Source organism: Etheostoma cragini, chromosome 2, assembly GCF_013103735.1.
Source record: "Etheostoma cragini isolate CJK2018 chromosome 2, CSU_Ecrag_1.0, whole genome shotgun sequence".
Lineage (NCBI taxonomy): Eukaryota > Metazoa > Chordata > Actinopteri > Perciformes > Percidae > Etheostoma > Etheostoma cragini.
The window spans coordinates 21,406,342-21,432,663 of record NC_048408.1 but is presented as its reverse complement, the minus strand read 5'-3'; the positions used below and the strand labels follow the sequence as shown (position 1 = coordinate 21,432,663).

Here is a 26,322-nt window from a genome sequence, read left to right as displayed (position 1 = left end):
TGAACATCGATACCTACAGCTTCCCCTTCCTGACTCCCTACTAATGCTAAAGTTACTAACTATTACTGACTACAGCTCTATTTTATGTATTTCTTACTTTTCTTTCCAGTGCCCTGCTATTATTTAAAAAAAAATCACAGCAAACAGTCATCCAAACACACAGGCAACATATACACACTCATCCGAACAAACTCGCGCAAGAAATTAAAGGGCCATGTATTAGAGTAAAAACATCAAAAAATGAGTACGGAGACACGTACAGATTCAGGGACACAAGCTTAAGTGTCCCTGTTTTGTTGTGTAGGTTGCTAGAGGAGTCCCAGTTTTGGCAGGTTTAGGAGTTGGCAGGCAGGGATTCTGGCAATGTGTCAGTTGGGTGTGAAAGTGATGAGAGAAACTGCTGGGTGGGGTAAACATTAAAAGACCGTTCTCATTCAAAACCATGGTCATTCTTGACTGTGAAGCCAGTGTGAGTGCGACGAGGAAGCCACATGATGCAAAGAAGGTTCAACTATTTAGGGCATGAACGGTGATTTCCTGCAGAAAAACCAAACCAGTGTTTCAGAGTTTCACAAGTTGCAGGAGCTGAGCGTCCAAGTTTCTTGACTTGGCAGTTTATGGACCCGTTATTTGGCCCTTGGTCTTGTTTAAAGTCCCTCTACTCCTCATAGGCCCTCTGTCAACAGTCAGAGACTTCGGAGGTGTTGGAATCACTGGTGAGTTTCCTGCGTTTTCTCACACATTTCTCCTCATCCTGCAGAGAGAGAGAGAAAGAGATGTTTTGACCTGTACAGCTGAGAATTAAAGTTTCCTCTAGTGTCACCCTCAAGCAACCAAAATGTCTTCTCGGCACGCGAAATTTTAAACAGACATACTGTTTGTTTACACTGCAATTAAACCTTTTGATTGTCATGGCTGCTTTGCCTCTTGTACCACCATCAGAACCAATCTTAAGTCTGTAGCCCTGTTACTGGTAAAGCAACAAAAAAATAAGATGAAAGGATACCTGCAGACTCATTTCTCGTTCCCAATTCTTCTTTTTATTCTAAATGGACACGATAATGTTTCAACAGCAAATGTGGTGTCATGAGATAGAATAAAAGAACAATTAGGAACAAGATACCAGTGTGCATGTATTATTTAGATTTTTTTATGTAGGCATGCACAAATCCGTCTTCTTCTATAACGATTCTGATACCTCAAATCAGGATATATGTCAATACCGATATTTCAAAAACCCGATACCAGCGCTCTCTTTTTTCCAAAAGTAAAATCTTTAAACTTCACTGGAGGGAAATAAAAGGCCAGGGATCTCTGTGGCACTAAAATGAGTCTGTGGCCCGCCATGACTAAAGTAATGTTACTGACAGGAGAAACTAACGGACTAAATGTTATAATGACAATGAATTAGAAACTGTATTTACTATGGATCCTGTTTTCTGCTTACAGTCTGAAAGACTCCATTCTGGCCCCACTCTCCAGGGGAGTGATCCTCAGTGTCCTCTGCCTCCTCCTCCTCCTCTTCCTCCCCTTCCTCCTCTCTCACCGTGTCCATCCCGTCTTCCTCATTCTCTGTCAGACAGTCTGACTCGTCTGCTGAATGGAAAGATTTAGAAGAGATATTAAGGAGAGAATTTATTGTGGGATTGACCAACCAATAAAATATCAGGGACATCTCCTACTGTATTTCAACAAAACAAACCAGGTGAAAGGTATGACCCCTATTTATTACACAGATTAAATACGACATGATCTTGAAGGGAAACTGTATATCCATACGAGGAGACTGCTGTAACAAGAACTGTTTACATGAGTGATCTTTTACCTTCTGCAGCTACGTAGCTTTGGACTGGCTCTATCCTGGAAACAATCTCTGCAAGGTCAGTGAAGTCTGCTCCTGTGCCGGACTATGAGACAAGAAATTATCAATATAAACTGAGGAATATAATTTAGATGGTAAACATGTATGTATTTATACATCAACCATATTACGTATCATTTGTGGTGTGTGTGCTGTTCTCACGTCAGTTCTCTTGCTGTCATTGTAGTCGGCTGAGCGGTGGTCCTTCAACATGTTCTCGATAATGTCACCTCGCGCCCAGCCAGTAAACAGCAACTTTCCGTGCTGGTAGCCCACATCCTGAAATAGTTTAAACAGAAATACAAGGTACTTATAATAAAGCAAGTAGAAAACTCATTTAAGGAAATGGGTTGCTGCAACTCTAAAAAGGATATGTTTTTTTTGTTGTTGGTGCATCTATGTTAACATGTGAGGTTTGTTACATTTTAACATTTACAGTATAAATCATCTATACTTCTTCTAAACTGTATTTCAGATGTGCTACTGGCTGGACATTGTGAATATTAAATGGTTTATTCAATGAACAGGGGAAAGGAAGTGCAACCGGAACACAGTTAGAGCTTGCAGCTAAAGTTGAAGGTGGAACAAATTAATGCTTATTCCCTGCTGATTGTTCTTCTTACCAGGCGTTCACACCTTAAACCTTGAGCCTTGTTATTTCAGGCAGCGGTAAGACGCTACTATATATATCTGTTTGAGTGACAGATCCATTAGTTTGAAGGCTTGTCGGACACCATGTATGTGATTGGCCAACGCAGCACCTTATAAGATGATTTAAAGCAAAACTTTTTATGTGGACGAGCCAGTCTTTATCTCCCAGAGCCTACTGCTTCAGCAGTCGTGCTGCATCAATGCAGTGGCTTTATTGACATGATTAAAAGGTACTGCGTCTTTTTATAGAGTGCTATAGTTATATATGTCTGGTCATGGCCTTCAAAACAAATGCACATTGAAGTGATGCCAGAGTAGCAACATCCTCTGCAGAATGAAGCAATAAGGTTAGACTATATCCACGACCTTCCACTTTCAGGATTGCTCTCGTTCTGCCTTCCCGAGGCTATTTTGCAGCGGCACCGTGGCTCAGCTCGGCTCTTAGCACTGCCCCAGACGATTGCGATTGGTTTAAAGAAATGCCAACAAACCAGAGCACGTTTTTCTCCCATCTCCAACTGAATGCTATGTGGACCTTCCTCCGCAGCTCTGTGGAGGAAGGTCTGCAATGCAAGACTACAATAAGGTTAACACTAACCACCATCATTACAACTAGTATGAAACGGAGGGGAAATTGACTGTGCTCGCATTTCTTGCTGGAATTAAATCAAGGCATCACAATTAACTTGTAATGTTTGCAAATTCTGGATATCTCCAAATTAATAAAAATAATAAGACATGAAGTAACTCACATAGATCTCGTCAAATTTGCCAAAGTCCATGGTCTTGAAGCGGTCGATGGGCGGTCTGATGTACTCACAGTAAGCACTCTTCTTTACCACCTCTAACTGCCGCACACAAGAGACATAGGCCAACCGAGACTGGATCTCTGCCATGTCTGGAACCTGCAAAAGAGGGTGGTGTTATAATGCTACCAGAATTCACAGCTAACACCAACAGAAATGTTTCTTTATCTGCAGGCTCAAAACCCCCAATGCTACATTTTGAATAAAAACTCAACGGTACTGCTCGGAATTTTAAGATGCTGAGTCTTCCATTGTTACAAGTGCCCTGTGGTGCAACTGTACCTTTACTTTCTCAGCCCAGGGATTGATTCGTTTCCACAGCAACCACCAGCCAGAAAGGCTGTCACCATAGTTACAGAGGTCTGTCTCATCTTGGCTACCCACGTCGATGGCAATGACTGTTCTGGCGCCCATGTTCCTTGCAATGTCCGCTGTTGGACGTGCAGCACATTCACCACCGTTCACACACACATACAGCACAACGAAATCCAGCAGGAGAGATGGTAAAATAGTGAATCCTGTGTTATTAAGCTTGTTTCAGGATAATATCTGCTGCTTTAAACCTTCATTTGAGAAAACCCAATGTTCAAACAGACTAACACCACAAAAATGTAATTTCCTTCTTAGACACACTCCAGAGGATCAATGGCCAATTAGTGACAGAAAAAATTGCAATTTAAAATAAATATGTATATTTCCTTTCCTAGCCAACAAGCACAAGGCTCAGTGACTTGCTAGTGTTAAAAGGCACATTGGGGCATAGAGCATTTTTGTGGTGCTTCGCCTATTCAAAGACAGAAAAACACAAAGACATCCCACAAGTACAACGCACTGATCCAGAGTGCCGAAAACAACTACAAATACAGCTGATCAAGCACAAACATTTCAGGAAGAAGACAGAGAAACAAGAGTCAAACATAAAGGACGTTGATGTTACAAGGCTCCCTTTATTTGGATCAATCTTTGAGCCCTGAAAGCACCATATTTCACAAACCTCAAGAATAATTAATCGCTTTGGACATAAGACATGATTCTCGAAACCAACTTAAGAATTACAAAAGCTCAGTTCAGAGTTTTGTGAAATATGGTTGTGATTTCATCAATACAAAGTACATGATCATACACAGAGACAGACTCGGGGGAGTTTTTATCTGCGTACCATAATGAAGCTAAAAACGTCTTAGTTCTGTAAACATTACAAGACAAATTGTTCTGGTGCATTTTTTAAAATGCTTTCAGGTAATAAGGATGTATTTAATAGTCCGCAGACAAAAACAGCTCCTCCCTTCTTTCTTAACACTCTCTCCACAAATTTTTCCTAAATCCTCTTATGTATATATAATAGTATAATGAACCGTAATTGTAGGGCTGGGTTACAACCATTACCGCAATATTAGCAATTTTCCAATATCAATCATTTGACACTATGACAAATGTATCCATAATCCCATAGAAAATAATACCAAATTCCTTATTAGTATAATTCTGTTTGTTTTAAATTATAATTTGCTTGGTGTCATTAATTGGACAACAGAATGATAAAATTATATGATCATGTCACCACAGTATGATTCTGCTGAAAGTCAAAAAACAATTGTTTATTATGGCCCAGCTCTACAGAAAAGTGCTCATTTCGATATGAATGGAAGCAGAGATTTAATCTTAAACCAGACCGGTGTCTTATGGTATGAAAAAAAGCAAAATCACAATATCGTTTTAAAATCAGGAACTTAAAAATCTTTTTTTGTGTTAAATTTGATACTAGTGTTAATTCCTCCGCCCATTTTTATTTCTCTACCTTTCTGACACCAGGCTGTTTGACAGACAAATACCACATTCCCCTCATTATTGTGGTATTTCTTACAGTAGTTGAAGTGTAACCCTGACATAATATACAGTTGAATCCACTCTTGATATAGGTCTAAATGCTGAATTTTCCCTATCTAGTAATACAGAATACTTCAGGGTTGGAGAAAGATTGTTGACTCACTGAGCTCACTCAGTTGTTATATGAGTTTTAAATATGGTTGATGAAGACTAAATTTGTTTTTATTGATGGTTTGAACTGGCTCCTATATTTAGACAGGGAAAACTCAGCACACTCCTCCACTACCACATCACTTCCCTTTACCGGCATTAACACAACACCCTGTCTGTATACTTACCCAGCCTATAAACAACTTGATTGAAACCCTCAACAACTATCTCCACCTCCCCCCTCCTCTGGGGGACAGGGGTTTGGCTGACATTAAGGGTTGAGTGTTGGTGAGGGGGGCGGCACCACCTCTACTTGCCTGGCAGGTTGTTGATGTAGCCACCGTCCATTAGCAAGTTGCCATCTTTGGGGTCGCAGAGAGGCGGCAGGTACCCCGAGAGGGTCATGCTCGCCCGCACATAGCGCCACAGAGAGCCTGACACACCAGGGAGGGAAGGAGGGAGGAGGAAGGGGGGGATAACAGCTCAATAATTTCTGCTATACGTTTCAAGTTAGTGTCGACACAGAACACAATCCCAACATCAGAGGGAGATCGAAAGGTTGCCGACTCCCTACAAAGGCTAGGACTGTGGTTCTGCCCACCTTTACACTCTGTTGTACAGCACTGCAAACCCCATTACCTTGCACAGAGACCCTGTGTGACATGTGCATAAGGTAAAAAAGTAAATGGCAACCATGACAGAGCAGCAAGGCTGTTTGAATCTCCAAACAGTGTCCCAACAACAGCACTTTACAGTATTGGATTGTTTGAATTTACTCAAATGTTTGCTGTTTTTTGGTGAGCATGTGTTTAAAATCTGACCTGGGACATTGTTAACAGAGCAACCGTCCACAAGCAAGTGGCCTTCTTTGGGGTCACAAGGTAAATAAGTAAACGGCCACCATGACAGAGCAGCAAGGCTGTTTGTATCTCCAAACTGCGTCGCAACAACAGTGCTTTACAGCATTATATAATTTGAATTTGCTCAAAATCCCCACGTGTATATTTAAGTTGAGAAGAAGTAGAGAATGTATAAAAGTAGAGAAGGAGCAGCGGCAGATGTGACAATGTTTGGAGATCCTTTACCGTGAACATGGCAGGGAAGCACCCAGCCTGCCCAGTCCTGCAGTCCAGCTCAGTGCCAGCAGGGGGCAGGATCAGGACGGGTACTGCATGGGTTGGAAGGATAAAGAGCACCACAAAGAAAGCGGGAGGTGCAGCTATGCGTGGAGTATATGTGAATGCAGAATCCAACTTTGGGGGAATCCCTACCACTTACAGCTTTCCATTTGTTTGCCCTAGATGTATTGTAACTTAAGGGCTTCATTCCATGTGTACGGGAGCTAAAATGGGCAACAACAGGATCCAGAACACACATTTCTGAATAATTATACATTACATAAAAAAACAAAAGAAGGTAATAAATGCCATCAATATATGTTTATAAGAAATATATTGATTGTGTAGTGAAGCAAGCAAAGCCAAAGTAGAGGTGCTGTGTAGGAGAGACTGGACATGTTGCTGCAGGTAGAGGTGATTGAAATGAAACAGTAGCAATTTCACAAGGACGTTCTCATGGGAAACAAGAGGAACAAACTGCCTTTAAATCCAAAAGACAGACACTTTTAGGTCCACCAAAACGCACAATGATCCACAATAACAGACAGATGTGATGTTGACATGGTGCAGCCATTCACTATCTCAAATAATTGTCAACTCTAACACTATATTGAAAACAATCACGCACTACTGTCTGGTCTCTATACCTGATCTCACACTGAAAATCCAGCTAAATAAAAACCACTTAAGTTTGTTTTATCTCGGCCAAGCTGAGCTACCTGCAAATTACTAACTGCCCTTAGTAAAACATTATCAAAATAAGCCAGTAGAGTTTTGCATTAAGACATCAGTGTTTACAAGACACATCCACTTCAGAACTAACTTTATAGTTAAAAAAGGAGCAGGTAAAACTTCATCAAATATATCTAGGGGGCCAGAAGAATCCAGACCATCATGCATCTCTCTATGACCCATATATGTCCGGACATGCATGGGAACAACCTCACATCTACTTAGAAAGCCAAAGTCAGAAGTTATATTTAGATGTGGCACCAAGCTAACTGAAGAAATTGTTCTGTGTGTGTGTGAATCAAAAAGCCAATTGGAGTTATAGATATGTACTACTGGCCAGTGAAAAATGAGGCACTGGTTGGCTCAATCCTAAGACATATAGTGGATTTATTCTTTCCTTCCAAACCATGGGCTCCCAATGTCCACCTGGTTAGGGTGGGGTTAGTTACGAGGGAGAACTTGGGAGAGGACAAGAAAGAGGAGGAGGGTAGCCGAGTGGTTGATTGTCAACTTAGAGATGGGGGAGGTGGTTTTGGTGAGCGGCTGATTAAAATCTGACCTGGGACATTGTTAACATAGCAACCATCCACAAGCAAGTGGCCATCCTTGGGGTCGCACAGGGGAGGTAAATAGGGGGTGTAGGAGGCGCTGGCTCTAACATATCGCCAGACGCAACCTGTCGGGAAATGGAGATGGAGAAGGAGGAACACATCAAATATAGGCCGGACTCAATGTCACAGATGGAAAAAGAGAGCGAGAAAGACAGAGAGATTACAGGGAGAGAAGAAAGCTGAAAAAGAGAAGAATAAGGATGGAGAGAGGAAGACACGGAGAGAAAGAAATGCCCGCAACATAGATAAGAAGAGTGCAAGAGGCTGCAAGGAGCAGGACAGAGAGGAGGGGGAATACAATGTCAACAAAAATATTGACTTATGCCTACGGCTTCTTACCGAATGCAGTACATTCTAGTACAATTTCAAAAAAAAAATGCAAAAGCATACTTAACAAATTAAATTAAAATAATTCAAGGTTGATTAAGGAAGAATAATATACTTTGTTCAGAATGATGACAAGATACAAAAATATCAACACAAAAACATAGTAAAACAAAAGGAAACACATTTACTACAAACAGCAAAATTTAGGCTAAGTATAACTAAAATCAGTCTGTGATATGAATGACAGCAAATAGGTCTGCTGAATGACACCCGATGTATGTGAATTAGCTTTCCAACATTAAATAGTGATGCAAGGTTTGTTTGACGTGTTAATATTAAATATTAATTTAAAAAAAATAGTATTAGGGTTGTTAGATGACTGGTCCGACGAGCAGGGTGGGAGGAAGACAGGCAGAGAGGAGAGAAAGAGAGAGCGAGAGTCCATCAATAGAGACCGTCCAAGAAGTAATGTTTGGGAATGAACTATATTCTCCAAAATGTAGACGGAAGAGAAAACTGCAAGTGAACTGGACACAGTTTTGCTGAAAAGATTTGTGAATTGTGTTTAATTTTAAGTCTTGGTAGTTTTTCTCACTTGATAAATGCAAACTTATGGCCATTTGTATCTTACACCCATCAAAACGGCGTAAAATTAATGAAGCCAAAGTGACATATTTAAAGTAGCACCACGCTAGCAATGTTTGACAAAGCACACCAGAAAAACTACATAAACCACAGAATGGTGATGAGTGAGGGAAGCAACGTAGGATGTCATTAAGGAGCAATGAGAGAAAAGCAGAGTAGAGTGTTCTGGATCCTACATGTTGACACAGACATAGAGGAATCAGAATTTGGGGGTCAGGGACTACATGGGTTACTTTGCCAATGGCAGAAGCTATGGATGGGCAGCTCTGTGATGCCTCTCTAAGCAGAAATACCTGGGGTAAGGGATAACTATAAGGCATAATCTGGGAGTTATAGAAAAACGTGTGATGAACAAAAAATATGAAAAATCTACAGATTTATCAATTTAGCGTATGAAAAGAAGAGAGAAGGGACCTTTAATAGAGACAGAATAGAAAATCAAGCTCTAGAAACCATCAGAGAGATGGTGACAGATTACAAACATAAAAGAAAGAAAGTGAAACAAAGGAAAAACTAAGTGAAAAGGGAAGAAACTACTGCAGTAAAAGTGAGAGAGGCAGATGATGGGAACAAACAGTTAATTCATACACATGCAGGGATGCAAACATAAGCAAACCCCTCAAATCCAGTAATCTGCCTAAATAATAACTCAAAACATCGCCTTTACAATGAAACTAGCAATGTCTTATTTTGATGCACAATGCTGTAATTTACAAGGCAGCATTACACTGATTATGTCAAAAAGTTACATGGAGCAGAAAATGGCACACTAGATTTAAGAAGTTGATGGGGGGTCCTTTCAGGCTAAATTGTTAGTTTGGGTGCATTTTTTGCAAGTCAAACAGAGCACATTTGGCATTATTTCAGTAAGTACAGACACAAGCACAGAAGCATCTACACAGTGTTTTCTTTTGTACATATTTAGTGAAATAATAATCTAAGCCCGTGGCTGTGGCATACTCCAAACAAGATTAAATCTGGCATGTTTATGATAGCAAAATTCTGGGTTTGTGACTAAAATGAAGCAATGCATTTCGCTTTGATGGCTGCAATGCATGCAGGCTGGCACTCAAACTCATTTGTGTCATTTCACTTGGAATTTTTTTTTTTTTAACAAAATACTCTATGAGCCTTGTGTTTCAGAATTATTATAGTCTCGCATTGCCAGACCTTCCTCCACAGCGTTGCGAGGGAGGGTCTGGCTAGTCCACACAGCATTCCGGGATGGGAGAAAAACGTGCTCTGGTTTAATGGAATTTTTTTTAATCAATAAAACCAATCATCTTAGACGGTGCTAACAAACAGACGGAGCAACGGTGCCGCTGCAAAACAGCCTGGGGAAGGAACTTGTTTGAGTGGAACCTGTGTATGTTCAAAAGGTTGTTTTAGTCGTGCAACAGAAAACTCAGACTGGACAGATAGGCTAGCTAGCGGTCTGCATTTACTCTGCAGAGATCTGAGGAGCAGTTAACCATAGTCCTCTTAAATCCACCGGAGTGATTACAACACACAAAAAAACGGAAGGTAACGTAAATCTGCCCGAAAATTGTAAAGTCCCGCGGAAATTTCCGGCGGCAGAGTAGCAATCCCGCAAGTGGAATGTCATGGATATAGACGAGAGAATTAAAGTCATCTCACTTTACTAATTTTAACACGTTTTGTGGCAAAGAACTTGGTGGTCTACTTCCAGCACAACACTTTACAACAAACACACCTAGATTTGTAGTAACAACGTTGGTATTTGCTCAAAGTGGTGTAATCAACAACAGTTTGAAAACACACCGACTTCAATTTAGTTTGGAGTATACCGCCTTCCACCATGAATCTGAGGCCATGCAGTCCTGTCACTCTAGATGATGCATAAGCCAGTTACATTTTTGTGTATTGACCCAAGTTGTGCCTACTAATATAATATTCATGGAAAGATTAAAAAAAATGCTACAGTACCTAAAGTGACTTTTGAAATCAATTAAGTGCAACAACATGCATATATGTTCACTTAGGTGATAGCTTTAGTTACTGTGCCATTTTACTTCTGACTAATGCTACTCACTGCTTGATTACTTTTGAAACCTAAATTGATGAAAATGCCAATTTCACACATTAGTTCTCTTTCATTCATCAGTATTATTGTTCAAGCTGTGTTAAATGTTGACTTAAGCAATTACTCATGTACTTTATTGTGTATGATGTGATGTGTGGTTACATTTATGTGTGCTCAATTCAAATAAATGTACTGTAATTGCAAACACTGTAAAACTACCCCATTGTAAAAAAGTACTGTCTTAAGCTTAACAAAGGTAAAAAAAACTAGCCGATCACAATAGTGACATAATATGCGGTGGCTTCTGCATTCAGCTCAGCTGTCACTTACCATCTTGGTGAACACGCATGGCAGAGGCTGTGATGTCAGTGGTGACGTTGAAATATGGCAGCCATAGGTCCTGGAGGCACACAAAGTTTTTCAGTTTCATAAATTGTATTATTATTTTCCCAGTGAATGCTTTAAACACATGACCCCCTTGTGTTCTGGCAGACTTTACTGCAACGAGACAAAAGAAATTGTCTTTGAACTTGAAAAACAACTTTGTACCGCAATCCCTCACCTCAGCTTGCTTGTCCTGGAATACTTTATAGATGCTAGTGTTGAAGGCAGAACCCGAGAACATGGAGGTGATGGGATAGGTCAGGTCCAGGACTGTTTTGAATACTGAGTTCATTGCCTGTTGAACAACAAAATACAGAAAAATTGTATGCAAGTCTTCTGTTAATTACCTATTGTAGTTTGAAAGCGCACGCTTTTTAAAATATTGAAAGGCGTTGAATTGAAGGCTGCTGGGTCAAATTAAACTTTTTTTATACCTTTCAAGAGCAAAATGTAACCATAGACAGATATGACTGAATAATGGTTAAAGATGTGTGCTCTACCTTGGACCACTCTCTAGCTCTCTGTTTGGTTCTGACGGCACTCCTCTCCTCAGCATACAGAGCGCCAATGAATGAGCCAATTGAGGTCCCACCCACTATGTCAATAGGAATCCCCGCTTCCTCCATAGCTTTGATCACACCCACATGAGAGCAGCCTCTGCATGAGGGAAAACAAACATGTTCAACAACAGTCAGGTACACTTCAGATTACTTCATATGTTGTAAGCTGCACATGGTACAGAGTGGTAAAAAATGTGGTTTTTCGTCATCAGAATTTAGTTTAATAAGATGGGTGATAAGATGTCCTTTTGACACTACAAAATTCTTCCCTGCATAACCTTACATGATGTTAACAGGAAGGGGAGTTTAGGGCTGCTGACACATTCAAATTAATGTCAGGTGGGTAGACTGCATTGTTGATATTACAAAACATCAAGACACCACCTGTTCTCGCCACAAGTGTGTACAGATAGCTGTGGCTCAGCGCTCTTTAGACAGCCCTGCTCACCTGGCTCCACCTCCTCCCAGCACCACGGCGATGCTGTTTCCTGTCAGGACTCGGGCCAGCCGAGAGAAATCACTGTGCCTGTCCGCCGTTTTCTCAAACACCTTCTCATATACATCCCTCTGCACAAACATAGAAAATGCACATAAAAACAGATTCAGAGCAGCTATTTTCCGTTGACATTTAGCTAGACCAGTTTGGCAACTATTACAAGTTTGCTTCATACTATTTTGCTGGGGCTGCGTCTGGAGAAGACCCTGCGGGGACACTTGAGATGGAGATGCCCGGAGCACCAGCTACGCATGTTGAGCCACTCGACCGTCCTGGAGGGGCCAGGCCCATCTTCTTTGTGCAGAAGGACCAGCTGTTTCAGAGCCCGAACTGCTGTGTTCTCCAGCATCTGCTCCAACTGGAGCAGGAGATGAGAGAAGAGAACGCAGACAAGAGTTAGAAAAGAGACGGTGAGAATGAATCGGAGTTATTCATATTCAAAATGTTTGTTACCAGAATCCCCCCCCAAACACACACACACACACTTTCCTGTCTTAGACACCTACCTCTCCAAGGGCAGGTTCCTGGTCCCCCAGGCCGACGATGAGGATGCAGTCAGCCTGGCGAATGCAGCGCTGAGTCCACGGGGTCATGCTGTTGTCAGTCTGGTACAGGACAATCCGATTGATATCCTCCTGCTGGGCCAGCCAGCCGGAGAGACGGTACTCATGGATACTGATAGAGGAGAAAAGCAGGGATGAGGTTATAATTTTATCGTTTTAAATCACCAAAAACAGACACCGACAGTCATTGACCGGAATGGAAAGTGAGAGGGATTAACATAACAAAATACCAAAAAATATGTGATAGGAAAAAGGCAGGAAGAATAAATTGGTAGATATAGTGACCAACTTAAATTGGGGGAGTGGGTGAGACTACAATGTGCTGTTGAAAAGTTTTTGTGATCATGCTTGATGAGACTAAGAACTGAGATGTATGACTGACCAGTCCAAAGCACAGGCACCCAGTCGCTCTTTGATTATTTCGCTGGTTAAAAGCAGAGTGGGCCCTGCAAGTGGCAAACAGAGACAGACAACAGAGGCAGTGTAACATGTATGAAGACAAAGAACAGTAATGATGTAAAACTTCCACCTCCATGTGTATTCCAACCTGTTTCACTGTATCATACTTGTAAGTTATGTATACTTCTGGTATAACCAGAAACTAAACAAAACAAAAAATCTAGCAAACCCAGATTTAGAATGGGCTGTTGTGATAAAATAAAAACATGTGTGGGCCTACCAATGGCACTGAGGGCATGGCTGAGTTCCATGTTGAATGCATTGATGGGCACCTCATCACATACAGGCAGGACAGCCACAGTGGAGAGGTTGCTGGCAGGGTTGGTGACATCAGTGCTGGCTGTCACGCTGGGCAGACCCAGGGCCGACCCTGGAAGACAACAGTGTGTAAATGGAGTATGTATGTTGTGAGCACAGGTGAGACGCACTTCTGCCAGCGCCTTTCGGTCCAGCTGCAGGGTCTTAAGCCGGGAGCCACTCTTCACGGATGTTTCGCTCCTTTAGTCCCGGAACACCTTCAGGTGGAAGAGCAGCAGCAGGGATGTCTCCCTCCAGCCCCCTGCGGCCAGCCCTAGGGTCCGTCTGTCCCCCAACCCTTGTCCTTTTTACGGAGCAGGAGTTAAAATCTCCCTTGCTCTGCTTCCTCTGCCAGCTCTCTGGGGATTCTCTCCAGTTTAGCGCCTCTGATGCCAAGGGTCTTGAGGAAACACTGATATGTATGTTTATGTGCACATTAAATGCTCCTTATCATCATCTTACCTGAGAAGGGCCCGCGACCCTGCTGCAGGTTTCCCAGAATCTTCTGGCCTAACAAGTGGATCAATCTCGTCACCACCTGAACAGACATCAAGCATGAGTAACATTTCAGCCGTACACACAACCAGAACCAGTTGAAGACAAATTCACTGACCTGGGGATATCGTCTTTTGATGTTGTTGAGTGTTCCCTCGGGCAGTTTGACCAGCTCTGTGTCTCTCACAGCGTGGACGGTGGTGGCCCTTGGCTGTCTGGTCAAGGCCTCCACCTAAAGTATGAGTCAAGTCGACCGTATGAGATGCGTTAAAACTAAATTGTATATTAAAAAATAATTAAACTGAGTAGGTAATAATAATGATAAATAATTGATCAACATCTCACGCAACATGATTTTGTCATTCCAATCAAAATGGTTCAAAAATATCAGAAAGTATACCTTATACAGTACATCACTACAATATGTCTGTTTGAGCTTCTGAAAAAAACATCTTATTAAAATTGTCCTTATGTGGTAAAATCCCCTCATACTGCAATACATGAAATTTGTAATGCTTAATTTTATTAAGTCATCCACATAATGTTACTTTCAGCTTACCCATTTTCAGCTCCGTATTTTATTTTAAAATCTGAAGATTATTTTACATGCAGGCAGAATGAGACTGCGACTGACGGTAAAAGACTTGTTCTCACCACCCCGATGAGGTCTCCTCTGCCGTATTCCCCAACTAGTTCTTTTTTGCCATTTGTCTTGCGGATGACTGAACGTAGACGTCCATTCAGAACAATGTAGGTGCAGTCTGACTGGTCGTCCTGTCTGTAGATGTGAAGAGGAAAAACGCAGATATTAGCGTAGCCATTACAACAACTAAAAAAACAGTTAAATGAATACACTGAGCTAAAGATGTGATGTTAAACCAGGGCAATGAACAAGAAGTTTGCACAAGGAAGATAAATATTTGTTACACCTGTAGAGGGCTCTGCCAGCCTCCACAGCCATCCAGTCAATAGCAAAGTCCATCTGCCTGACAAAAGGGGACATGCGGACGGCCACCGTGTGAGCAGCACTCAGCACCACACTGGGCTGTTCCCTCATGATCCTGCAGGGGGCAGCATACAGAACAGACACAGACATGAGTAACACTGGCTGTACAGCATTTTTTTTACATTGTTTGTAAGCAGTTGATATATAGAAAATTCTGGATAGTTTCAGCAATTATGGAAGATTATGAAAAATAATTAAAAAGGATGGAAGGGTTCTAAGTAGGCCTTAGAGCAGCTAGGTTAAACACTGAATGTAAAAGTGAGTAATTCATTAAATTAGAAATTAGAAATTTAAACTTTCAAGCAACCTTTAACAAAAACTGGTCATTGTTGTTTGTCAGTTACACACTCAAGGCGATCAACTCACTCGTAGAAATCTGACTTTGAGATCTTGAGGTAAGTACAGTCTCGGACGGCCTTGATGGTGAAGATGAGGGGCTCTCCGGTGAGCACAGCGAGCTGGCCCACCATCTCCCCCGTGTGGGTCACAAACAAGCAGACGGCTTCCTGCTTGTCAATCATCCGCTGGTAGACGTGCAGACAACCAGAAAGGACAAAGTGTAGACTCACATCCTAAAGGAGTGAAATGGGAAAGAGATGGAGAAAACAGAAACAGGGGAGGATAACAAGAAATTTGCTGTGTTATCTAACACATTCAATGGTTAAGGCAATGAAACATTTACTATGTTTGATTACTATACTTGTTAATACTACTACTAATACTACTACTACTATAGTATATTGCCTTACAAAGGCAAAGCATAGTACCTACTTATGTGTTCAAAATATACATAAATCTAACTTTTGCTTTTTTATAATATTTGTTTTACAATATAAACAAAATATTTAAAAAATTAAAGTACATAAAAATATGGACAGACAGGTAGCAAACAGAGTACTACATTTAAAGCATATAAGATTTCAACTGGAAATTAGCAAAATGAAGGATATAATAAAAGAGAATTTATATGTAATTTACTATAAGTGATAAAATAAGTTTAATCTGCAGTGTTTTTCGTGTATTACGCAGGTTTTAGGGCAATGATTTTTTAGGTAAAATACTTAGTCTAAAATAAATTACAACCTTTCTATCTGTTACACAACTTTGTATTCTAAACTTCACTGCTTCTGTAGTTGCAGCACTCAACCTTTGTAGGACAGCAAACAACTAAAGGCAGACAGATCAGTCTATTATTAGTTTTCAAAAAAGTGGTCTAAGTATGTCTTGTGTTACGTACCTGATCACCCTGTCTTGCTAAGACAGCTCCAGCTTTTGCATGGTGCAGAGTCACTTTCCCATTTAACAAGGATGGGTCCTGGATTTAAAAAGAAAAACAAAAGAAAAACAAAGTCAAGCACTCAGGTCAAGCTGCAATAAAAGAGTCAAAGTGTAGGAACACTATGGACAAATTGTGTTCACTCTACTATTTTGTTGATATTACCCCATCAGGATGTTTTGAAATATTGAGTGTAGAAATACTTACTCAGAGACACACAGAGGGGGTTAACCACATATTTCCTCAAACGCTTGTATAAAACTTCCTACCAGATTAAGTCTTGTGCTCAAAACAGCTTTAGAATTCAATCTGCATGGAAATAGCATTGAAGTGTTGAGCCATTCATTAGGTTACAGTTACTGGTATCCAGTTCAATGACTAGTTTGTCATTTGACACTGCAGCCTGCCAAGAATACCACTCTTTCTCTCCCCTTCATATCTTCAGCTGCCCTATTGAATAAAGGCCCTAAAATGCCCCAAAAAAATCATCTAGAAAAAAATAAGTAATAATGTGATGATATAAACACATCTGATGACATCACTTATATACATATCATAGAAAACATCTAGTAGCATGGTACTTTATGCTTTAAATTACCTTGCAGTCAATTGGTATTTTAATTCTTATCTTACAGGTTTTGATGAATGTGTTGATTTTGGAAAGTGTCTAGAGTCATGCTTGTTGATGATTTGCTTTCATTTACAGTCTTTATGGGTATGATTACAATGCTAAATATGTATAAACTTCAGGTTGTGTAAAATAGCATGAAAAGTCATGCTTTAATGTGTTTCTCTTTAAATAGAGTCTGTGGTATTCAACTTTAGTGCAGTGTGATACCACTACATAACATAAAGACACACTTAAACAAACCTCAATCTTCATGAGTTTGAGGATCTCTTTTTGAGCTTCCTCAAACAAAGCAGCATTGGATCGACTGGACACAGGTGTGGAGATATTGTCCCCTCCCGACTCTTCCTCCGGATACAGATAAATCCCTGAGGGAACCTCATCTACTGTCACCCTCCGCTCCCGCTGGTCTTGACATACAGACTGTAATGGCAAGTACGCAGGCACACACACACACAAAGGTTTGATGAGTCTCAATCTAACCTAGGACTTACAAATATTATTTCTGCTCCTAAAAAAATCTGAATTAAATAATTATCATGATGAGATGATTAACCAAGACTTTAGTTTACAATTTGATAAAGTGTCAGATAATATCATATGCACGCAGCTGTGTTTCTGATGTACTGAACAAGTTCCATTTACATGTTCAAAGCTGATATATTTTTAGTTTTGGAAAATTACAGATATTTTAATATCACACAGCCGAAAGCATTTTTAGTAAGACATCTTGGTTTTTATTAAGAAAGAAAAACTTTTTATTAGCCTCAGTGAAACACTTTTAAATATTTAGGGCACTTTATTCAATATAATATCCTTGATTACGTTGTTGTTGATGTTGTTATCAATGCCCTGTAGCGGACTTTTAGTTGTTCTGAACCACAACTGTAGCTGCCGGTGCAATTACCAAATCGTATGTCGGGAGTCAAAATTAGTCAACCTTTTTTCATTTGTTTCTGTAGAGAGTCTGCATTGCACTGACCTTAGTAAACGTAGGAGTGTTTCCATCCTCTGCAGAGACAGAGATCCGTCCCCTTTCGTAAGCCATGTCAAAGTCCGATCTAAGACTTTTCTGCATCCCTGCACGCACAAAAGAAATGTATATTCAGTCTTTAATCAACATTCTGGTTTTGTTAGGTTAAATTTAAATTCAATTCAATTTTTATCATAGTATCAATTATTAACAAGAGTTATCTCAAGACACTTTACAGATAGAGTAGGTCTAGACCACATTCTATAATTTACAAAGACCCAACCATTGTAGTAATTCCCCCAAGAGCAAGCATTTAGTGCGAAAGTGGCAAGAAAAAAACTCCCTTTTAGGAAGAAACCTCGGACAGACACAGGCTCTTGGTAGGAGGTGTCTGATGGTGCTGGGTGGGGGGTGTAATGAATAGTGGCAATAACAGTCATAATAAAAAAATAATGGGACAGTGACTATAAATAGTAGTTGTAGTAGTTCATGGCATAGCAGGGCGTTACAGGGCACAGCAGAGCACAGCAAGACAGATACATCTAACTCAGGACCTGTGGCACTGTGGTCCCATCACAACAAATCTTCCAACTCTGGTCCCTTTCCTTAGGCATCTAGTAGTACTTTCCCAAAATAGCATATTCTACAGTTTAAACATATCTTGTTTATTGGTAAAGAAAAGAACCTCAAGAAAACCTTATCTCTCTGAACAGGAGAGAAGTCCCTCACCAGCAATGTCCGCAGGCATGGAGATAGCCCTGCTAAGAGTTGGCACTGTTGCTCCATCCTTCCCTTGTTCTCCTCCTGTACAAATAGGAAACCACAAACAAAGCATTTATTAGAAAATCAAACACAAAATTGGAGGAAAATGGAGAGTTAAGAAATATATTTAAGCATTAATGGAAACCGATAAATATTTAATTACAATTTTCTCAATCTCTTAGATTGGTTATCTCTTAGGTTAGTTAATTAATTTAAAACCAACATTTTATCACCCTATTACAATCCTTCTAGGGTTTTCTCCTTACCTGTAGCTTCACCCTTAATGGCGGCTTCCCGATGCTCCTCTGTAACGGTCAGGCTGCCAAAACGTTTGCCATGCCGGGTGGGACTGGTGCGGCTTGGGTGGGGAGACGGAGGTGGCAGACGTGAGGGCTGCATCTCCTTTAGGACAAGGGTGCCATTTAGCAACTCAAATCATAATAAAAATAGCATGTGTGTTGAGCTAATGATGCAGCAGAATTCCTGATAAATGCCAAACCACATCATCAACAGATGATAGCGTGGGACTGTCTGCTGTACTGTACTGTGTGCTGTTTGCGCTGCGTGTGTGTGTGAGTGTGCGCGATAAACTCACATGGCTGAAGAGTTCATTGGTGAGCCCCAGGTAGTTGTGCAGGGCTAAGACTGTCACTCTTTGGAGACGAACCATGATAATCTGAACGGAAGGCAGTGAGTTATTTTCCATATATGCAAACGGACAGATCATTTTACCTAAACCAATGTTGAAACCAACACTAGAGGGAAAAAAGAATCAACAGAATTATACACACAAAACAAAAAAACACACACCTGTACTACCCGAACCAGGCTTTCGGGGTACTTCTCAAATATAGAGAGGAAAGCCTCTACAGGTAAACGGAGAACAGTGGAAACCTCTGCAGCCCGTGCCGACACAGTTCTGTAAGGCTTCTGGTGGCCCTGGACACAAACATCCCACCGAATACTTCAGAAAATGTTCTTTTTATCAACAGTTCTTGTAGTAATGATGTTTTTAATCTATTTAAAAAAAAATCTTTCTTTGTGGTTATCATTTTAACCCTCTTCATTTAAGATGGGCATTGACATCATACTCATTCCATCCAGTTTATTACAGGATTACACTGCCAAAATTACAACTACAGATCAACGTATGAGTCACAGGTGTGATGGGGAAGAAGGCTGGGTGAGTCAGCTGAATGTGAATGATGTAAGGAGGAAGCAATTTGGTGGGGTGGCCAAAACACTGATAGTCAGGACTGCATGTCATTTCAGAAAGTGTGAATAATGTGTATGTACAGGTGTAAAGCACACTTGTCTGTGCAGATTAGTGGGTGTAACAAGAAGTGGGTGTGACATACCGTGATGACATCCAGGATGCTGAGGAGGCTGTGGACACTGTCTCCTGGGTAAACCTCCTTCACAACACTTTCTTTGCCATCCTGGTAGACAGGAAGAAGAACCATCAGGCAACTTGTGTTCTTACGTTTTTCTTACTTTCTCTAAGCCTTAGCGGAAATCTATATCAGAACAAACATCCCAACCGCCAAGACTTGGTAAATGCCATTAAAACTGACTGTAGAATTCCTATTCTTATTAAAAGAGCAACTTTTGCTAACAGCCATGTCTCCCTATGTGAGTCAAATGTTAGTAGAGGCTACTGTGTTGTCAAACTGAGAACTCACATGGTTAAGCCCTTACAAGATTTGCTCCTATGTGCAATAAGTTTAATAATAATAATAAAAATAATAATAATCATAATAATAACAACAACACGATCAATCACATACACATAAACACCTATGACATACATGAAATACACAGGTAATCAGGATAAATCGGCATGCATGAACACACAAGCTTGCGTACAATTCCAGTAAGGCACAATTCTAGTTTTCCATCCTGAACCACGTAGATGCTGCTGTCAGGCAGGCCCGGCCGGAAGACGTACTCCCCTTGTTGGAACTGCACAAACACCATGTGTTTACACAGCTCCAGGAAGAGGGGCTTCTCAAAGTGACCCAGCACACTGCAGTGAAAGACAACAGAGAAGTTAGGAGGTTTCCACACACACGCGCAAGCAGGTGTGTACAGATGTGAACACTAATCTGTAAGGTTTGAATATTGAAACATGCTGGGCTTTAAAGAAAATCTGTGTTAAGTTGTGTAGAATGCTATTAACTGAGCTGTATGAGCCCAGTTTGCTAGGCAACCGCAGCATGCAAATCAACTCTGTAGTGTACAGCTATGTTTGGGCCTTTAGAAGACTGCGTTTTAGATAGGGACGTAATAACACAAATACTTAGACATGAAGAGAAGACAAACCTACCGGACATTTTTGAGCATGTAGAGCACCTCAGAGGGTAGGTGGGAGTTGGCAACATCAAATTCGGTGAGGTCAGCCTCGAGCACTGAGGGAGGGGGCTCCTTGGCCTGCAGGATGGGCACCTCCTTCTTAAAGCGCAGGATCCTTCCCAGCAGAGAGACAGGAAGACAGTGGGATGAGATGAAGGGATGGGAAAGTTGTGAACCCCTGACAGTTATCCAGTGATAACAGTAATATAATACATTTTTTTAATGTTGTTAAGAGAGAGCCTTCTGATGTACTTTTTGGCAATGTTGAGCATCTTCTGCTTCTTCTTTAGGCGTGGCCGAGAGGAGGAGGATGTACCCACCAGAGAAGAGGTAGACTGTGAGACCTGTTGAAAAACATTGAACATTGAAAAAGTATTCCATTACTACGTTAAAGTAGACTAAAAAACTATAGTAATGACATGTGACTCACTCTAGGTCAAAACAAGCCCTTGATAACTGAAACACTCATTTGCCTACTAGCTGTTGAAGTATTATCATTTTCTGCCAGCCACACACTCACTTTGCGCATGATCTTTCGCCCATAGAACATGACTTTGTCCCTCTTGCGAAATCTGTATTTGGGTGCCTCCTGAGCTTCGATGTCTGTGAAATATGATAAATTACAAATTAGCGTACAAATACATACAAGTTTGCATTTTTCTTGACTCTTGATCATGCGTGTTCTTAGTGAGACAGGGTTCTAAGCAATTACTAACTTTGACGCTTCATCCTCCGCAAGATGAAGAAGATGAGGATGGCGATGAGGACTATGGCTATGCCCGCACCAATCACCACGCCCACCATCTGAAGAGAAAAGAAGAAAAGAGAAAGAGAGTTGATGTGTGAAAGGTCAAAGCCTGCATAATGACATTAAGTCATGGCTGCAGCACTAAAATTATTTTGGCCTGGATGTTTTAATGCATTAAAACTATCACTTTAGTGTTTCATCCACATGTTTGTGCTCTTTAAATATTATCGAGCTGAATGTTGTTTTCTGAATCTCCCATCCCTTGGTGAAACATATACGAAAGTACAATTTTCTGCACTCACCATGCTTGTCTGTAGTTCCTCCTCCACAAATGTCTTGATGTTATTAAACCCGTCCTAATGTAACAGAGAAATACAGAGAAATTATGAATAAAAAAAACAAACATCTAAATCTAGTACAGGCAGCATGTTAGTTGCTTAGGAGCAGACCCAATGGCTGCAACCTTTCATTGTGTATTGAGACTGAAAGACTGTGTGGGTCTGAAGGTTTCAATTTCATTGAAGTGTAATGGAATGTGGGAATAAGGGATTTGCACTGGAGGCAGGAATGTCCGACAGTCAGTGCCTGGGAAAGAAGAGGAGGTAATGACCATGTAACACCTTTTCTGACCTTCTCCGCACTTACATGTGTGTTTCAACAATGTATCCCAAACATTTACTACTGATTTTTACTCTGTTACAAACAGTGAGCACCACTCACAGCTTCCATGCTCTGCTCTCTATGTCGAGACTGAGAATTCCAGATGTGAAGTCGGTGGGTTCACAGGCTGGTGCACTGTAAAAGGGCAAAGCAGGGCTGGGTGGTACACTGCAGCCCAGGTGAGTGGGTTTATTTTTCATAAATGTATCTTAACAAACCTGTAACTGCAGGGAGTGCACAGGTACTGTGGCCAAGATGACTTTGTTTGTTTTGCTAGAATAGACTTAAAGAATGCAGATAACACTAAATTGGAGAAACTCTCTAAATTAGAAAAAAACTCTCCCTCTCTCATATTACCAGGGCAGACTGAGACCGAGACTGAAAAAAGGAGAGATCCTTTTTTTCAGTCCAGCCAACGTCTGTATATCACTCTAGAGGATACCCTGTCCTGAATATCAGGCCCAGAGCTCCCTTAATTCTCAACTTCTCCAGTGGTATGGGTTCAGTCTGGCTTTGAATAGGCATAAAAACATGTAGTGTGATCTAGCTGTAACTAAGTTTCACCCTTGTGTGGTATGGCTGTGTTCATTTCAGTCACATTTAGTCGGTATTAGAGTTCATTTCGTCAGACAAGACAAGACTAAATATGTTCATCAACAACTTTTTTTCCATGACAAAGACGAGACGATGACGAGACTGCACCAATGTCCAAAAACGCTGACTAAGACTTAATTAACATGCATTATTAAGATAAAATCTCTCTTCATTTTCACCTACAATCGTCCCTACTTTTTCATCATGAGACCTAGTGCAGTGCCCGTTTGAAGCGTATGCCTGTTCCAAACAGGCCAATTGCTCAGTTCCCATTATTTTTTCCCCCTGTAAATCCGGGTCAATCAGGCGCAGCTCGGCTGCGGCTGATCTAGAGATTCGGCGTGTCCCCTTTTTTTCATCTTGCCGTCACACATCCAGGTAGCAATGTGATCCAGGTAGGGGAGGGAGAAAGCCTGGTTCAGCCTGCTGCAGGGGCATCTACAGCGCATAGCGACGTACCCCGGGCAAGGAAAGGAGTGCTGGAGAAGCTGCTCTTAAACAGCTGGCAGAGCGGCTGAAGAAATGTATACAACTGCTGGCTACAAAACAACGTGCTGTAGAGCCCAGGAGCCCTGGCTTTTATCTAACATGTGTCTGTGTACGACCGTATTTACATGACAGAAGAGGCATGATATAAAACAATTTAACAGCGTTTGACAAAATGCATTGAACAAAATCATTCAATAAGTGTATTTTTTGTTGACATTTAACCGATATTTGAGATGTGTGAAACACTATTTAACTGAAATGGTATCAGAAATAATCTCAGAACTAATTTATTTTAAAAAAGACCTAATTGTTCTGACTAAAACTTGACTTAGATACCTGAGTTCTCTTTTGACTAAAACTAGACTGAAATGAGGAGACTTTTAGTCAACTAACAAAAAAACATATGTGAATGACTTAAACTAACAAGGGCATTTGGCACAAGACTAAGACTAAATTAAAAATAGGTGACCAAATTAACACTAGTTGGAATTAATATGGTCTCCTGCTTCCGAGAGGGTGTGGAGCTTCTCTATATACAAGGTCTATGGGCTATATATGCGCCACCAAGATATATTGAAAATTGATGGAGCTGGACTTTGGGCAAGGCAGATGGAGACAAAAAGCAACTAAACATAAAAAAAAACAAGAAAAGAATAGAGCAAAGCTCTAGAACAACTAGGAAATGGCTTATTTCTGTCATGTGTATTGCCTTTCAAAAACAAGCAGCTAAACAGAGAGGAAGTTCTCATAGTAATCAAAGCAGCTTTTCCTTTTGGCTTGATTAAGGAGACTTTATCAATAAAGAAAATCAAACATCAAACTGAGCACTTCTTTACACATCAAAACAAGACTGTTCTGCAGGGAGTGCAGATCCTGTGACCAAGATTAGCAAGTGTTTGATTAAGTTTGTTAAGTTTGGTTACCTACTAGCCATCAGTTACAGTATTGTAAGAGCGAGAGTAATTTGTTTTAGGGTTCTGGCTGAAGGCCAATGAGACGACATGTCTTTTATCAGCGGTTATTGTGTGTAGAACTTAGGTTAGTGGTCAGTAAAAGGCCTAAGCTGGACTCTGGGGATTTCGACAGTGGGGTTGACAGATAGTTGAGTGCATAGGCAGGATGCGCACACAGAAATATACTTTAGGCGGAGGCTTCAAGTATGCGCAATGGAGTTTGGAAATAAAAAGTCAAAGTGTGGAAAGTACACGTGTGTGCAAATGTACAGTCTAAAGGTGATGATGGCCCCAATAAATTGATAAGATGGAGTGCAACAAAAAAGTCTGTATATCAAAACAAACAGAATTATCTTACATGATGCTATTCATATAAAGACATTGTCATATGTGCTCACACAACAGGAAATCATGGGCTAATATAAAAAATAATTCTAATATGCCTTTAAGATATTATATTTATTTAGGTATTTCCCTAATTTTTCACTACAAAAGCGCCCTAGTCAACTTTTCTTGTCGAAAGACGCCAAGTGTGAACATAGCCTAATTGCATTTTCTCATTAGCTAATATAAGATTCTTGTGCAGAGTTTTGTGCTTGTTGGCTACTATGCTCCTTTTTGTGTAAGACCACTATGGCTGTCCACAGATCACTTATTTATTATTATTCACAGTTTCTTTGTGTCTAAGGCAGGCCTTTCTCTATCAATTTTAAAGGATGAAATTTTACCATTTCTGTAACACCTATTTCTGTCAGCCGCCTTACCAACGTCTAATGGTACACAGTACATTTTCATGGTTAAGCCTATATGTTGATTTTATGTGTTTAATGATTGTATAACTAAATCCAGTAAGCAAACCTACCTCAGGGTTGTCTCCTTGGACCTCTTGTTCCGAGGTACTCTGTCCCATTGTGACCCTGTTTCTTCATAGGGGTGGTCCATCAATGGCTACTAGAAACAAAAACAGACATGCTAAGTAGGCTTTAATGTCTGCGGTAAAAATCAAAGGGGAAAACATGCCTGTGTTCACTCATACACAAACTTCTTTCCAAAACTCATCACAATGCATCAAGATGCGTCAAATACATTTTTCTATTAAAGCATGAAGGATCCTAAATTCCTAGCTTTTCAAACTTCAAAAACAAAACATTCCGCAGTGCTCTTATAGTAAATAAATTGGATGCTTATAACTACAGCACTAAGCACATGGCACTTAATTAATGTGTAAAACATAACAGAATGTGTTAACAGAAAGGGTGTTATATATTAAATTGTAAACATAAATAATCGATTATGGCCCTGCCGATTAATGATGCAGCATTGTCCATGTCCATGATTCGATGCATTGATTATTTGATTAATTTCAACACCTCTAACATGCATGCACACAAATAAACACTGAATCGCTCTAAGCTACTGCAAACCAGTGAAGAGACACACACACACACACACACACACACACACACACACACACACACACACACACACACACACACACACACACACACACACACACACACACACACACACACACACACACACACACACACACACACACGTTTACTGGCATTTAAAAAAAAAACAATCACAATCATCTTGGGCGGGGCAAAGTGCCAAACTGAGCCTCGGTGCCGCTGCAAAATAGCCTCGGGAAGGAAACTGTTTTGGTGGAAAATGTAAGTTCAAAAGAAGTCATAGTCGTGCAGCAGAAAACTCAAATTGGACAGATAGTCTAGCTAGCTGTCTGGATTTACCCTGCAGAGATCTGAGGAGCAGCAAGACATAGTCTTCATAAATCCACCAGAGTTTAGAATGCTTACACAAAGAAAGATGATGGTAACGGACATCCGGCCAA

General features: G+C 40.7%; 1 protein-coding gene across 8 annotated transcripts in view; it reads right to left on the bottom strand.

Annotated features, from left to right (window-relative positions):
• Positions 1–296: 296 nt before the first annotated feature.
• The window catches only part of pnpla6 (patatin-like phospholipase domain containing 6), a 31,365-nt gene continuing 5,339 nt past the window's right edge, over positions 297–26,322 (bottom strand). Inside the window, exons 2-37 of one of the 8 annotated variants that reach the window (XM_034885199.1) lie at positions 25,330–25,418; positions 22,074–22,127; positions 21,740–21,827; positions 21,544–21,626; positions 21,276–21,367; positions 20,998–21,138; positions 20,538–20,697; positions 20,030–20,110; positions 19,482–19,610; positions 19,267–19,347; positions 18,938–19,073; positions 18,639–18,713; positions 17,919–18,016; positions 17,180–17,359; positions 16,270–16,347; positions 15,399–15,604; positions 14,956–15,087; positions 14,681–14,804; positions 14,145–14,258; positions 13,994–14,069; positions 13,455–13,604; positions 13,158–13,221; positions 12,719–12,887; positions 12,388–12,570; positions 12,165–12,283; positions 11,657–11,813; positions 11,335–11,451; positions 11,103–11,172; positions 7,705–7,821; positions 5,613–5,729; positions 3,601–3,749; positions 3,265–3,417; positions 2,024–2,140; positions 1,826–1,907; positions 1,448–1,596; positions 297–754 (exon numbers count right to left, since the gene is read on the bottom strand). In XM_034885199.1, coding sequence (XP_034741090.1) covers positions 680–754; positions 1,448–1,596; positions 1,826–1,907; positions 2,024–2,140; positions 3,265–3,417; positions 3,601–3,749; positions 5,613–5,729; positions 7,705–7,821; positions 11,103–11,172; positions 11,335–11,451; positions 11,657–11,813; positions 12,165–12,283; positions 12,388–12,570; positions 12,719–12,887; positions 13,158–13,221; positions 13,455–13,604; positions 13,994–14,069; positions 14,145–14,258; positions 14,681–14,804; positions 14,956–15,087; positions 15,399–15,604; positions 16,270–16,347; positions 17,180–17,359; positions 17,919–18,016; positions 18,639–18,713; positions 18,938–19,073; positions 19,267–19,347; positions 19,482–19,610; positions 20,030–20,110; positions 20,538–20,697; positions 20,998–21,138; positions 21,276–21,367; positions 21,544–21,626; positions 21,740–21,827; positions 22,074–22,127; positions 25,330–25,377 — 4,164 coding nt within the window. In that variant the 5' untranslated portion in view covers positions 25,378–25,418 and the 3' untranslated portion in view covers positions 297–679. Of the gene's footprint in view, positions 755–1,447; positions 1,597–1,825; positions 1,908–2,023; positions 2,141–3,264; positions 3,418–3,600; positions 3,750–5,333; positions 6,117–6,828; positions 8,021–11,102; positions 11,173–11,334; positions 11,452–11,656; positions 11,814–12,164; positions 12,284–12,387; positions 12,571–12,718; positions 12,888–13,157; positions 13,222–13,454; positions 13,605–13,993; positions 14,070–14,144; positions 14,259–14,680; positions 14,805–14,955; positions 15,088–15,398; positions 15,605–16,269; positions 16,348–17,179; positions 17,360–17,918; positions 18,017–18,638; positions 18,714–18,937; positions 19,074–19,266; positions 19,348–19,481; positions 19,611–20,029; positions 20,111–20,537; positions 20,698–20,997; positions 21,139–21,275; positions 21,368–21,543; positions 21,627–21,739; positions 21,828–22,073; positions 22,128–25,329; positions 25,419–26,322 lie in introns of those variants that run through there. The other 7 variants (XM_034885217.1, XM_034885208.1, XM_034885229.1 and 4 more) reach the window with 7 other exon arrangements.